The 15,206-nt window shown below is 40.4% G+C and overlaps 1 protein-coding gene across 1 annotated transcript in view; it reads right to left on the reverse strand.

The window, feature by feature from the left end:
* LOC110080372 (interferon alpha/beta receptor 1) overlaps positions 1-14,345 on the reverse strand; it is a 28,177-nt gene extending 13,832 nt beyond the window's left edge. The window contains exons 1-4 of the mRNA XM_020796207.3: positions 14,179-14,345; positions 7,275-7,398; positions 4,743-4,918; positions 212-366 (exon numbers count right to left, since the gene is read on the reverse strand). Of these exons, the coding sequence (XP_020651866.3) occupies positions 212-366; positions 4,743-4,918; positions 7,275-7,398; positions 14,179-14,242 (519 nt within the window). The 5' untranslated portion in view covers positions 14,243-14,345. The remainder of the gene's footprint in view (positions 1-211; positions 367-4,742; positions 4,919-7,274; positions 7,399-14,178) is intronic.
* Positions 14,346-15,206: the final 861 nt, after the last annotated feature.

Consider the following 15,206-nt stretch of genomic DNA (forward strand, 5'->3'; position numbering starts at 1 on the left):
TGCTGTGAACTGTCCAAAAGAGTGTATTACACTAATGAGGTGGTATACTAAGTAAGTAAATAAGTAAATAAACAAATACAATCAGAGAACATATATGCATCTTTCTACAAATATTTGTGACTCTTCCAGTAGAAATTTCCAATTTTCATCTAAAGCTATATTTTAACAAAGAAAGTAAATCTTCAACTGCTTATGGACAGAAATGGTGCACCTTAGGATGAGATGAGTTTTTCCAAATAGCCAGTTTATATGTTAAAGATTCACCCTTCCACATTTGCTTTGGCTGGTTTGTTTCAGGATGCAAAATGATGAGCTTCTCATTTCCATTTATTGACTCAAGCCACACTTCTGGAGGACCAATCTGAGCTGTAGAGAAAGATAACAGAATCGAAGTACACTTAAAATTAGTATCGTTCCTATTGATAGTGCTTCTGATGAAATAGTTATACACTGATAATTTACCCTGACTGACTATAACAGATTGAGATTATTAAAAGAATACTTTTAAAGATGGATTATTTATTTATTTATTATTTATTTATTTTTGGACTTATATACCGCCCCATAGTATTGATCAAGAAGCATAACAGTTTAAGACAATGTTGTTTTTCAATGACAGTTTTAGGCTTTTTTAGATACCCTGAGTGAAATTGTTAAGAGTTTTACACCAATTTCTTACCAATCCTGTTTTTCACAAAAGAAGTGGAAAAAATAAATAATATTTTTGTAATGGTTTATACCAACAAATTACTTGAAGGAGAAGGATTTGTTAAGTTAAATAATGCTTGGGGGTCCACCTTGACCTGGCGCTTGCCATGGAATCCCAGGTAATGTCAGTGATTCATAGCACCCATTTACATCTTCGGCGGATTGCCTAGTTGCGTTCCTCTCTTGATGTTGGGGTGCTCACCACACTTGTCCATGTGCAAAACTGGAAACCGGGTCTTCTTGGCGGTGGTCCCTCACCTTTGGAACATCCTTCCCCCTGAGATCCGCCTGGCTCCCTCGCTGTGAGTTTTTAAGAATAAACTGAAGACCTGGCTCTTCAGGCAGGCCTTCCCTACAGACATTATTTAATTTCTTCCCCTGGTTTTTCCATCTTGGATTATGTTTGCTTGTTTTAGTTTTTTTTTTTTTTGATGTTTTCAATTTTATTGTTTTTTTGGACTGTAAACTGCCCAGAGTAGATTCATCTAGATGGGCGGTATAAAATCTAAATAAATAAATAAATTTACTTCTAAAATGTGTCCCAGGAACAGTGTGTGCAGCCTTATACCAGGACATTTGTCTATCTAGTCTAGTACTGGCAATTCTGACTGACAATGGCTCTTTAAGATTCAAAGCAAGATTCTTTCTTGAGATCCCTGGTGCTGCCTTTTGGTTATATACTGGTTGGCCAGCTGGGCCACCTTGGCTTTGCTTCTGAAATCAGCAAAGGTGTTCAGATATAGCTTTAGATATAGCCATATCTTAATTCTCCACAGTGGCTCAGAACATAGCAGCTTGACTTAATAACTCTGTGAGGACTGGAGCACTGGCACTGCAACCTCAAACTTTCTGCCATGGTCCAATCACAGTCATGTGAAAACTTCAGAAATATTAACTAATTCGAAGGAGGAGCTTCGTCTTGGTGAAGCTAGCAGCTCTCGGGAATAGCTCCCGGGGAAAGCTAGAACCACTTCGGTCTGGGACCCTTCCAGAAACGGGGGGGACCAAGGAAGAGTCAGGAGAGACCCTTCTGCAGCAGCTGGTGAGCTACAGAAGTTAGAAGATTGGGCAGCAACTCGATTTGTCTTTCTTCTGGAAATTCACATCAGCACAGACGAAGACGGGCGCCATTTTTGGCAACTAGCCAAAGACAGCTCCGTTCGCCGAGAATAAGAAAACAGAAGCACGGCGAAAGTATACATCAAAGTAAGTGGAAGCCCTTGTTCTATGAAAAACCTCATTAAATGAAGAACAAGTGATTGTGTGCAAATTTATGACCAAATGAGATAAGGAGCGGCATTCCTAGCATTCCAGCTTTACCCAAGCTGAAGGTCGAGTTATTTCTAAAGGAACAGCCAGGCAGAAATAGCTCGTGTCTCCATTAAAGGAGGAAGAATAACTCTTGAAGAATCAACTGACGGGCTTTGAAAAAATAAATTCTGTTGCAAGCTGTTCACTTTGGACCCCTTTTCCTCTGTGGTTATATATTTTTAGACTGTGTGGGACTCTGCTTTCCGTGGATAATATATTTGCCGGGACTCTGATTGCTGGATCTCCCTGTTCAGGGGAGGAGAAGGAAGTCTCTGGAAGTAAAAGGAAGAAACGGACTGTGAGCTGTGAACTGGGGGCTATGTGGTTTGAACTGAACTGGGATCTTGACAAATGACATTCTAATAATAGAGTCTTGCCGGGTGAAGGTTAAAACAAACTTGGAGAAGAGAAAAGAAGGGAAAAGAAGAAGCAACCGGTCTGAAGATATTAGCGACGTGTAAAAGGACTGGACTACAAAGACACTTGAGAGATTTATGTTTTAGATTCCATCTCTTACTTGAATGTACCTGCTATCTTATTGCTAATATGGTATAGTTGCAAGGTGAAATATTAGAAATATTGGATGTGTACTGGGGTAAAGGGGAGAGGGAATTTTAAGTGAAAATAGTGGAAACAGAAAATGGAACCTCCCCCTGAGAAAATTACAGATCGGTGGCTAGACTGGAAAACCTCTTTTCAGATGTCACTGTTGCAAAAATTCATGCAGGTAAATTATTATATTGACCAGATGGAAGACGTGATTGGAGGCTCTAGGGGAGGGAAGGTAGCAGAGGTTAAATTACACCAAAAAGAGATCTCAGAACCGGTTGTATTGATGAAGATATCAGATAATATACAAGGGATGGAGGACCACCCAGTAAGAGATGTAGCGATAGCAGATAAGGAAATTGAGGTTGAAAAGCAAACTTTGAATGATATTGTTTCCCCTTTTAAAATATGGAAGAAAAAAGAGTCGCAGAAACAAAACAAGCACAGGGAGGAAAGGGGAGGGGAGAGCAGGATTTATATTATTTTGGGTCTGCTGAGTGTATTCTCAAGAAAAAAGGAAGGTGAAAGAGGGAATATATTTCACAATTGGCCTTGGTGTTCTGATGCTGTGGGAATAACATAGATTTAAGCTGTATTACACGTATAAATTGAAAGCTAAAGAGGTTAATACATAGACAAAATAGTCAAAAGAAGAAGAAGAAAAAGAAGAAGAAAGATGAACCTTTATTGGAACATGAATAGATTAGATGTTTATATACTTGATATGTAAGATTGAGTGATTATGCATTTGATGTTTTCTTATTCTCAATACCCTTTTTCCATTCCCCCCCACTGCCCTTTGCCTTTTGTATTCCTTCCCCATTACCAATAGTTTTGAAAATAAAATTAAAAAATTAAAAAAAAAAAGAAATATTAACTAATTCGCCCAGAGCTATTAGAATATCATGGGGCAAAAAGGCAGTACTGAAAGATTCCTATCAGGCTACAATAACTATACCAAAGTACCAAAACCTGTGACTTTATTATTTTTATTATTAACCTCATCATCAAATCATTAGGCTGGCAGCGATTTGGACCACAGCCCCAAATGTTATTAGACTTCAGTTTCCAGAAAGTGTAACCAGTATGGTGAGGGCTTAGTGATTCTTCAGCAATCTCTTTGCTGTTGAGTTAGGTTACAACAGCGCCTATATGCTAGACATTCTGTGACCGTATGTCCTGATCATTTGTTTTTCTCGAGGGAGGGGATCTCAATTAGATCACATCAGTTAATTCTCTTCTCACCCCCAGCTGCTGTTTGTCACTGAATGGGAAAATGGGCCTTTCCCAGACAGATAAACAATAACAGAGAGCACTCTGAGCAAGCAAACAGTGCAGGAGAAAAGCATTTTCCTTCTTTACTGTATTTCATGAAAGACAAACACACAGCGGGCCATGAAGTTACATCTTTCCTATGTAACATTTTATTTGGTCATGAGGACTATAAGGAAAGAGGTGATGTGTGCAGGAAAAATCAAGGTAATATAACCGTGAAGCATTGCATATCTGATATACATCCTGTTTAACCCTCTAAACAATAAGACCCAATGGATGGGGAGACAGGAAGTGGCTGCTACTGTGGAATAATAATGCATCTAATTTCTCATTTTGTCTCATTACAGAAAGGATAGAAGTCCTAAAGGGATTAACTGCCATTCTTTCCAAGGACGGAGCAGAAAAATGAGGAGGTTACTTAGGCTGCTGGGGAACAATGCAATTCCCGAAATAAGCCCTGCCGTACATGTGTTGCACAGCAAAGGGAGACAGTTTTACAATGCACAGAATCCTACTGGCAATCACAGAGCATACAGTAAGTACTCTATAGGTGCAGAGCTCCGTGACAGCTTCAGTGATCTCTGGCTTTGCAGTTACATACACCAAAGATCACCCTTTTAAACACAACAGGTTTTAAATATGTGCACGGGCATTGTGAAAACCCCAACACAACTGCTGTGGAAGGACAACCATACATATGATAAGTGTGAAAAAACAAACAAACAAGATTTGAGGCAATGGCTAGAAAATTATTTTGTACTCTCAGAGATAAACCTATGTTGAGCCATTGTTAACAAAAAGTCAGACAAGTAACCAAGAAAAATGTATAGTTGCTTACTAAACCCATTTTAAACAATTGGATACAATTTAATACAAATAAGCAAGACATAGATTTATACCTTCTATACTAGGCCAAAATTTTAAAGAGGCCCAAGAAGAATGATTTTTTGCGGTGTTTACTCTTACGCTGACAATATGTTCATGAAGATAATTTATTATTGTTGATGAGATGTCACATTCTGTGATAGTTACATTCTGACACTCTGATATAGCCTTTTCCCCATCTTCTTGTAATCTGAGAAGGTAATAAAAAGCAAACAAGTTCTCATAAATCATGGATTTGTAAGACTTCCTGATCAAATGTATTTCAATTTCAGTCTGTATCTCTCACTAGCTGGTAGCCACAGGCTTTGTCAGTTTTGCTGCACCATTTATCTCAGCTAAATTACAACTAGACATAAGGTAACATGAATGCATTTTCACCCAACAATTGCAAAGCAATGGCAACAGGTGAGAAATCACATATAAAGGGAAACAGGCTAACCGCCCAAACATTTTCAGTCTTCCTCTTGGTAACCTTTATTCTCAGATATTCTTCATGTTTACTGTTTCACAGGGGAAGTAGGTGGGTATGGTTTACAGAGAAAATGTCATTGGTGGGAAGGCTGAAAAATTAACACCTACAACTTTATCTTGCAAATCACCTTCTCTTTTGGTGCATGTTGGCTGCTTACATGGCTATCTTCCCCCAGGATTCTAAATCATTTTTATTTTGATGTACATGGACAGACACAATGTATAGTAACAACATGTGCAGGGATTGCAAAATGCACTCATCCACATATTAAACCCAAAGTCTCACAGCTCCCTCCCTGCCTGCTTCCTTCCCCTCCACCTCCCTCTCTAATCCTGCAGTCCTCCCCTTCCCCCTCTGATTGCAAAAAGGAATCTGCTCTCTTCTTGCGAGAAGAGAGTTTGAGCAGCACATAGAGATATAGCTCTTCAGGAGAATGTAGAGTAGTCCCATGCTGGAGTATATGAAGATTTCCTGATCTCAATTTCAACCGAACAAGGACACATCCTAGGGTGGGAGGGAACCATGGCTCCTTAAGAGGCTGGGCGCTTTAGCTTTCAGTTTTATTTTTGCTGGAGACATTCAAAAGAAAGGCATTCAAAATACAAGCTTCATGAGCCCACAAGCATTCAGGTAATAAAGCAACCCAAGTCTGAGGATATAAATCAGTGATTCCCAATAGTTAAAAGGGAGAAAAGAAACTACTTACTCATGAATATATAAAGTACTAAAATATTTATTCTATAAGCAGCTAGCTTTTGATGTTATTAATCAATTATGTTAGTTCTTGACTAACCCATGAGTCACTTTTCCTTTTTTATTTCACTCATTAAGCTATTTGACAAATGACAATTTGGCCCAGGAATTCAACTACTAGCAAAATCTTCTAATTCAAGATTTAAAGTCAAACCCAATTCAATCACATTTTGGGAGCAGTGGACTCCCATTGTGAGTTTTTCAGTAATTTAACCAGATTCCAAAAAACAACATTTTTGCTTTTTACTCCTTTTTGAAATCTGATTAAACTTGTTGTAGTCATCCTTCAGTCTCGAGAAACAACGGTAACGTGCTCTGTATGGAGGTCTTGGAACAGCGTCTAGTGTGGCTGAGAAGGCCAAGTCGAGAGTGACCATCCCTTCCATACTGAAGACAAATACAATCTGTCCCCTGTCCAGCTCCCTGGTTTTCCTGCTTTCAGGACTGGCTCTCTGCCTCGGCCTGCTGGACAAGTGTCTCTTCAAATTGGGAGAGGCCATGATGCACCGCCTGCCTCCAGGCTGAACACTCAGATGTCAAAGTTTTCCATCTGTTGTGGTCCATTCCTAAGGTCTTCAGATCCCACTTGCAGATGTCCTTGTAACGCAGCTGTGGTCTCCCTCTGGGGTGATTTCCCTGCACTAATTCTCCATACAGGAGATCTTTTGGAATCCAACCATCAGCCATTCTCACAACATACCCAAGCCAACGTAGACGGTGCTATTTCAGTAATGTATACATGCTAAAAACTATGCAAAATAAAAAGGGGGATACCAGAATCTTAACTGCTCTTTTCCAAAGTATTTTGTTATGAAGAAAACTCTTATACGTCATTTCTATCTTCCAAGCTTTCTCCCACCATTCATATAATAAAGATTCTGGCACTCCATATGTTCATGAAGAAAGTGATTGTTAGGAGAAGTAGAATTGTGAAATGTGGGATTCTGTCCTGCACCACAACCTAAGAGCAGTTAGGCAGTAAGGAGAAACATAATTCACAACTGTATATAGAATGCTTATACTGTACTTGCAGAGGTTTACACAGCTGGGAATAGTGCAGATATTCTAGCAAATGTACAAAATGTGAGTGATTAACTGTCAAGTCAGTAATGTTAGCACCTCAACAGTTTAGCTGCTATTTTTCATGAAAACATATGCCATTCCTCTTGTGCACATATAAAATACCAGAAGGGTTTTGGTCAGCATCTTGGAAACATTTTCGTTGGAGGACATATCAACATATGAACTTACATATTAAACCCAAAGTCCCAACAACATTTCAAAAATATCAGTTGCAAGTTATAGTAAACTGGAAACTTACTCTTCGTAACAAGCTGAAAAGGTTACATTAAGACCACATGGATTATCCCAGTTCCATTTCAGAATGATATTTGCATTAATAATGTGGACAGTGATGTTGTACGGTTGCTCCAAACATATTAACCCTAAAGATATTTCGGAGAAGAACAAAAAAAGTTATGCTTGCAACTTGACTACAATTTTCAGTCAGCAAAAAAAATCACTAAAACTTTTGGTACACTTCAAGGAACAGCTCTCCAGTAAGTGAAATGACACGTTATACAAGTTTGTATTTGTCCATATATAATGCATATATATGCATTTACAGTAATGCTTTAAATATATACTATATATGCTCTCTCTCTCTCTCTCTCTCTCTCTATATATATATATATATATACACACATACATACATACATACATATATATATATGCTCTATATATTGTTTGTGTGTATATATATTTATATACACATATATACATTCATTAAAATGCATATATATACACATGCATGCATGCATGCATGCATGCATGCATGCATGCATACATACATACATACATACATACATACATACATACATACATACAGAGAGAGAGAGAGAGAGAGAGAGAGAGAGAGAGAGAGCATAAACAGTGGTGCCTCACTTGACGAGGATAATCCATTCCAGCGAAATCGCTGTAGACCGAAATCCTCGTCAAACGAAATAAAAAAGCCCACTGAAATGCATCGAAAACCGGTTCAATGCGTTTCAGTGGGCTACATACCTCAGCGTCCAGCGAAGATCCTCCATAGGGTGGCCATTTTCGGGAACCTGTAAAGTGAAAAATCAAAGCACAGCGGGGAGCCAGTTTACACAGCAGGTGGCCATTTTGAAACCCAACGATCAGCTGTTTTGATCGTCATAATGCGAAGAATCGGTTCCCAAAGCAGGGAACCGATCGTTGGGAAGTGAAAACGTTCTTCGAAACATCATTTTGCGATCACAAAAGCAAACGCAAAAAACTGATCGTCAAGCGGATTTATCGTTTAACGAAGTAATCGTTAAAGCGAGACACCACTGTATAGTATATATATAGCATATATTTAAAGCATTAAAATGCATATATTCTAGGACACAATGTATTTTTATATTATTATTATTATTATTATTATTATTATTATTATTATTATTATTATTAGTAGTAGTAGTAGTAGTAGTAGTAGTAGTAGTAGTAGTAGTAGTAGTAGTAGTAGTAGTAGTTCCCTGGTACATTTTTCTTTCATCTCAAAGGTGAGTTGTACTTATTTAATAAATATAATTATCTAATTCCCCATTATTCTGTACTCATCATATTCTTTCACGTGTTATCAGGTATGTTTAATTCAAAAACATCAGAACCTTTGGTGACTACAGTATATCAGTGGACAAACTCTTCCTGAAGCTAAAAAGCATTAAACCACCTTTCACTTCACAGACTTGCTGGGGGTTCTAATTTATACATTTGTATACATTGCAAAGTTCACTTCTCTTGCTTGTAGGCACAGGACATGAAAGGAGGACACAAGAAACAAAAAATGCAGCAGTAGCAGAACGTTGCAGGCATCCACAGAAAGGAAGTGAAACATGCATTCTGTAATTTCTGTAATGTTTAAGTGTTCTGGTTTATATTTTTAGCATATACATGTCAAGACAAGATTTGATTTGACTTTAAATTGTTTTGATTTAAATTGTTTTCCCAACTGGAAACAGTATTTTTTAAAGGTCCTATGATCTTAACATTTCTGATCCCTTTAATTCCTCCATAAGTTATACTTTTTCAATATTCAAAGCTTATGGAAATATTGTTCATTTTAATGGTTCTTTTTTCCTCTGCCAACTGCATCTCAACATTTTATGAAGATCCATATCAGGACTAACTTGCTTCAAATTAGCACTTCTGGGCAATTTGAAGACAGTTATTTTATATATGTGGCTCTGTTAGGGACAAGACTATGCAGGGGACTGTGCATAATGTAGAAATACAATCGTGCCTTGCTTTACGATTGCCCCGCATTATGACAATCTTTTTGCGATTGCAATTGCGATCGCAAAACAATGGTCTGAATAGGGTTTTTTCGCTTTGCGATGATCGGTTCCCTGCTTCGGGAACCAATTCTTCACAAAACGCCGATTTTCGGACAGCTGATTGGCGGTTTCAAAATTGTCGCTGGGTTAATAAAATGGCTCCCCGCTGTTTTCTGGGACGGATTTCTTGCTGCACAGGCATCGAAAATGGCCGCCCTATGGTGGATCTTCACTGGACGTTGAGTTTCCAGCCCATTGGAATGCATTGAAGGGGTTTCAATGCGTTTCAATTGGCTTTTTATTTTCACATTACGTTTTCATTCTACAGCGATTTTGCTGGAACGAATTAACGTCGTAATGCGAGGCACCACTGTATAATTATCCAACATTAACCTGTTCAGGTTGTGTGGCATCAGTAGTAAAAACAAAAGTATTACTGATGTAAGGCATCCCTAGGGCCTATAGAGCCTAATGGGCACAGAAGGACCACAATAGCTTTCTTTTTCTTTTTTTCACTAACCATAGGAAGCAGGGCTAGAGCAGCTGATGTAGTCTCACAGCTAGGCCCTTTTCTTGATAAACAAAATAGAGACATCTGCAAGTGTGTGATTAGATTCCCAGAATCCTGCTTAGGTAATTATTGGAGAATTCTGGGAATTGGTGTCCAAAAGGGAGAGAGGGAGTGCATGTACCTACAAAGCATTACATGCTTAACTGTATGACAGAATAAGTAACTGTTCTAAAAAAATCATGGACATAGAGTTGACTGGTTCAAAGCTTGCACAAAGACTTGGGAGATCAAGGTTCCAGTTGCTACTGAGTCATGAACATTCAGTACGTAACTTTGAGATGAGAATCACTTTATTGTCTCTCTGGTCTAATGTACCTCATTGGCTTGTTGTGAGGAAGATGGGGTCATGCAAGACACTCTGAGCTCTGACAATCTGGATGAAGAGTGTGATATAAATGTAAGGAACAGTAAAGAAACAATAAAATAATTACAACCCCCCTTTTCTTTGTATCTTCCACTAAGCTTTCACATCTTGAGTTTGCAAAAGAAAAATATTACTAATCATAGCAAAGGAAATAAGCAAAAAAGATTATGCTTATACCTGCCGTGAGGCCTCTCCAATATTTTCAATACAGTTTTTTCTCCACTACCCTGTTTCCCCAAAAATAAGACAAAGTCTTACATTGTTTTTTGGAGCGAAAAACGCATTAGGGCTTATTTTCAGGGGATGTTTTATTTTTTTCATGTACAACAATCTACATTTATTCAAAAAGAGCTGAAGCTATTCTTCAACAACACAATAAAGGGAAAAAGTAAAAGGCAGGTCTATGAAATCAAGAACGGATCTTCATGATTTCATACGATTTTTAGGTGGGATCCTTCCAAAACCACCATTCAAAAACATTAATCTGATGATGCACTGACCTTAATGGAGCTGCATGATTTTTTTAAACAAAGGATCATCCACAGACCACTGTTCAGTCATAGGGGCGATCTGTGCCCACAGACTACACCACAAAAATCATCAGTCTTTCAGGGCATGGCTTTGCAGTGGTGCAAAAACATATATCCAATACACGGATCCTCATGGAATCCACATGATTTTTATATAGGATCATTAAAGTACTCTCCAATCATAGGGGTGATCAGAGCCCACAGACTACCCATGTTTCCCCAAAAATAAGACCGGGTTGTATATTAATTTTTGCTCCAAAAACGCATTAGGGCTTATTTTCAGGGGATGTCTTATTTTTTCATGTACAACAATCTATATTTATTCAAACAGTCATGTCATCTTCTTCTGGTTGCTGCACAATGGCGGAGGGTGGGGTTTCACTTAAAATGGGCCTTATTTTGGGAGTAGGGCTTATATGCATCCTGAAAAATAATACTAGGGCTTATTTTCAGGTTAGGTCTTATTTTAGGGGAAACAGGGTCTGCACAAGATGAAAGAGGTCCCCTAAAAACTGCCACCATGAAAGCCAGATTACAGTTATAGGAAGGTTAAAGAAGCCAGAGTGTTTGAGGCAAGAATCAAATGGCATCATACTATCCAAAACCAGCTTCATATTTCTGGCACATGGGACAGAACAGCCCACTAATACTTCTTATCCTCGGGAGGAACTAAAAAGATACATTACTAATGCTTATGATTATCCAAACATACATGCATCATACACATGTAGGAAGAGAAAGAGGGAACTAAAATACTTAACAATTGCTTCCCTTTTCAGAACACCCAACACCTGCTATTTGATGCAGTCCTTTGACTCTGCCTGATGGTAAGGCTGGCCCTGATAGAACAACCCTGGAAGCCCTGGCTTATCATAACACACCAGAAGCTCAATTTCTCAAATGGAAAAAATGAAAACAAGTAGTAACATTTCCAGAGGGACAATTGTGTTCATCTGCTGCACCTAAAACAACCAAGAGGCTTGTGACACTTTACAGACTAACCAGCTTTACTTGTCATTAGCTGTTGGGGGCTAGAGGCCACTTCATCCAGGCCAAAGCAGATTGCCATTCTGCCCTCTGTTTTATGAGATGGGCAATCAATTCCAAATTGCTAGCTGAGGGGGACCCTGAAACCAACTTGCATTCTGCACTATCTCCATCTAAGAAGCAAACCTGGCCTCAACATCATCAGCTATGTGAATCTGGGACATTAATAACAGCATGTACGTTAGGAACTACCCATAAGAACTTGATGACAGCCATGAAGAAGATGATTTCTCATTAAAAGCTCACTGTTCATTTTTTTGTTTTGCATTCTTAACAGTCAATTGAAGACATCACTTATTCCTGCATTTATATTGTTTCCAAAACCATGTGGCCCTTTCCTGATCTTTTTCCGGTAAGGTAAAGGTAAAGGTGAGTGCCTGAAGAACTATGGATGGAAGCTCGTAACACTGTACTGGAAGCAGCAACAAAAACCATCCCAAAGAAAAGGAAATGCAAGAAAGCAAAGTGGCTGTCCAACGAGGCCTTACAAATAGCAGAGAAGAAAAGGGAAACAAAATGCAAGGGAGATAAGGAAAGCTACAGAAAATTGAATGCATTTTTCCAAAGAATAGGAAGGAGAGATAAGAGGGCTTTCTTAAACATAGAGGAAAGTAATAGAAAGGGAAAAACCAGAGATCTGTTCAAGAAAATTGGAGCTATTAAAGGAACATTTTGTGCAAAGATGGACATGATAAAGGACAAAAAAGGTAGGGACCTAATAGAAGCAGAAGTGTGAATTGGAAAGTGAAGTCAAGTGGGCCTTAGAAAGCTTGTCTAAGAACAAGACCAGTGGAGGTGATGGCATTCCAGTTGAATTATTTAATATCTTAAAAGATGACACTGTTAAGATGCTACACCCAATATGCCAGCAAGTTTGGAAAACTCAACAGTGGCCAGAGAATTGGAAAAGATCAGTCTACATCCCAATCCCAAAGAACAGTGTCAAAGAATGCTCCAACTACTGTACAATTGCACTCATTTCACATGCTAGCAAGGTTATGCTCAAAATCCTACAAGGTAGGCTTCAGCAGTATGTGGACCGAGAACTCCCAGAAGTACAAGCTGGATTTCGAAGGGGGAGAGGAACTAGAGACCAAATTGCTAATATGCGCTGGATTATGGAGAAAGCCAGAGAGTTCCAGAAAAACATCTATTTCTGCTTCATTGACTATGCAAAAGCCTTTGACTGTGATGACCAAAACAAAGTATGGCAAGATCTTAAAGAAATGAGAGTGCCTGACCACCTTATCTATCTCCTGAGAAATCTATATGTGGGCAGGAAGCAACAGTTACAATTGGATGTGGAACAACTGATTGGTTCAAAATTGGGAAAGGAGTACGACAAGGCTATATAATGTCTCCCTGCTTATTATATGAAGAATACATCATGCGAAAGGCAGGACTGGATGAATCCCAAACTGGAATTAAGATTGCCGGAAGAAATACAGTATCAACAACCTCTGATATGCAGATGGTGAGGAGGAATTAAAGAACCTCTTAATGAGAGTGAAAGAGAAGAGAGCACAAAACGGTCTGAAGCTAAAAATTAAAAAAACCCTAAGATCATGGCCACTGGTCCCATCACCTCCTGCTAATCAAAGAGGAAGATATGGAGGCAGTGACAGTTTTTATTTTCTTGGGCTCCATGATCACTGCAGATGGAGACAGCAGCCACGAAATTCAAAGACGCCTGCTTCTTGAGAGGAAAGCAATGACAAACCTCGACAGCATCTTAAAAAGCAGAGACATCACCTTGCCAACAAAAGTCCGAATAGTCAAAGCTATGGTTTTTCCAGTATGTAGTGATGTATGGAAGTGAGAGCTGGACCATAAAGAAGGCTGACCGCCCAAGAATTGATGCTTTTGAATTGTGGCGCTGGAGGAGACTCCTGAGAGTCCCCTGGACTGCAAGGAGAACAAACCTATCAATTCTGAAGGAAATCAACCCCGAGTGCTCACTGGAAGGACAGATCCTGAAGCTGAGGCTGCAATACTTTGGCCATCTCATGAGAAGAGAAGACTCCCTGGAAAAGTCCCTGTGAATTCGATCTTAGGACTGCTGGTTTAACCCGCAAGCGCCACCACGTCCCTTGATCTTTTTCCGAGTACAGTAGACTGTTATTTCAGGCCCAGGGGTAGCAAAGCCCAAAAGGTGGGCTGGGGACTTACACCCCCCCCCCCAGCGCCTTCCCTGCGTGCCGTGGCGGACCGAAGGCGAGCGCAGCTTTGCACACTCATGCCCGTCCCATCCACGCACAGACAACGGGACGAGCCTCCGGCCCACTTCGCCGGCCCCAAGGAGAAGGGCGCGTGGGGGGGGGAGGGAACCGGTCAGTGGGAGGGAAAGGGAGAAGGCGACTCAGGCTCACCTGTACAAGTAGGCGCGAGTCCGAGCGCCACAAAGGCCACAAGCAGCGCAACAGCCCCTTCCATGTCTAGCCCGCGGAATGCTTCATGTCAACAGAACCCTCCCCAGGATGTTCGCCCCGCAGGGCGTCGCCCCGCCTTCCTCGTCGCGTCATCGTGACGTCTCCAAACGTAACCCCGCCGCCGTCGCCGTTTTCTTTCCCCTTCCCGCGAGTCCGCTCAGCGCTAGAGCCCTCAGAGCATAGAGACAAAACCAGTAGATCGGTACACATGCCGCCAAATTGGAGCAACAGCTGCTATCCTCCTGACCTGGCGCGAACGTTTCCGAAGCTCGAGGCGTCTCCGCCCTCAAACTGAACACCGGCTGCGAGTCTTGAGGAGCCACCGAGGGCGACGGTTGCATCGCTTTACGTGCTACGCGGTCCGAAATGCGTGTGGTGGGATGTGGCAGTCTCGCCAGACCCACGCGCGAGGGAGTCCAGCCGTCAAGACGTGGGTCTACACTTTAGGGCTGTTGGGAGCGACCGCGGCGAACCTCCGTCTCAAAGAGGTGGATTAAAAACCTGTCTTAGGCAGCTCATGGCCTGAGGCGGGGGAAGGGGAGGGCGTCTCTTGCTGCGGGTAGACTATTTAAACTAGCAAACCCCACGAAATAGGAGGACTGAGGTTACCGCGAAGGCTCGGATTTCTTGTTTTCTACTGTATGAACAGCCGTCATTGTTCTCCTGAAGGCGAATAGAAAAAAGAAAAGGGACTTTCAAAGTCCTATTTCTTCTCTATAGGTTGTTGGGTCTATAGGGAACAGTAAAGACGCGTCCATCCTCGTTTCTTTTCGTAAGGGTTCTCCCTTTTATAGTGGTTGCATGGTTATACGGAAGTAATGAAGCGATGGCACGGGCATAGCAGCTTACTCAGAACTACCTTTGCAGTAGCCTGAAGTGTGGTTTGTATGGGATAATTTATATTAAAAATGGCATGGGAAAGGAGCTTAAATGGGGTTTGGTGTAAACATGAAATCTGATGTGAAAAA

The sequence above is a fragment of the Pogona vitticeps genome, chromosome 3 (assembly GCF_051106095.1).
Source record: "Pogona vitticeps strain Pit_001003342236 chromosome 3, PviZW2.1, whole genome shotgun sequence".
Taxonomy (NCBI): domain Eukaryota; kingdom Metazoa; phylum Chordata; class Lepidosauria; order Squamata; family Agamidae; genus Pogona; species Pogona vitticeps.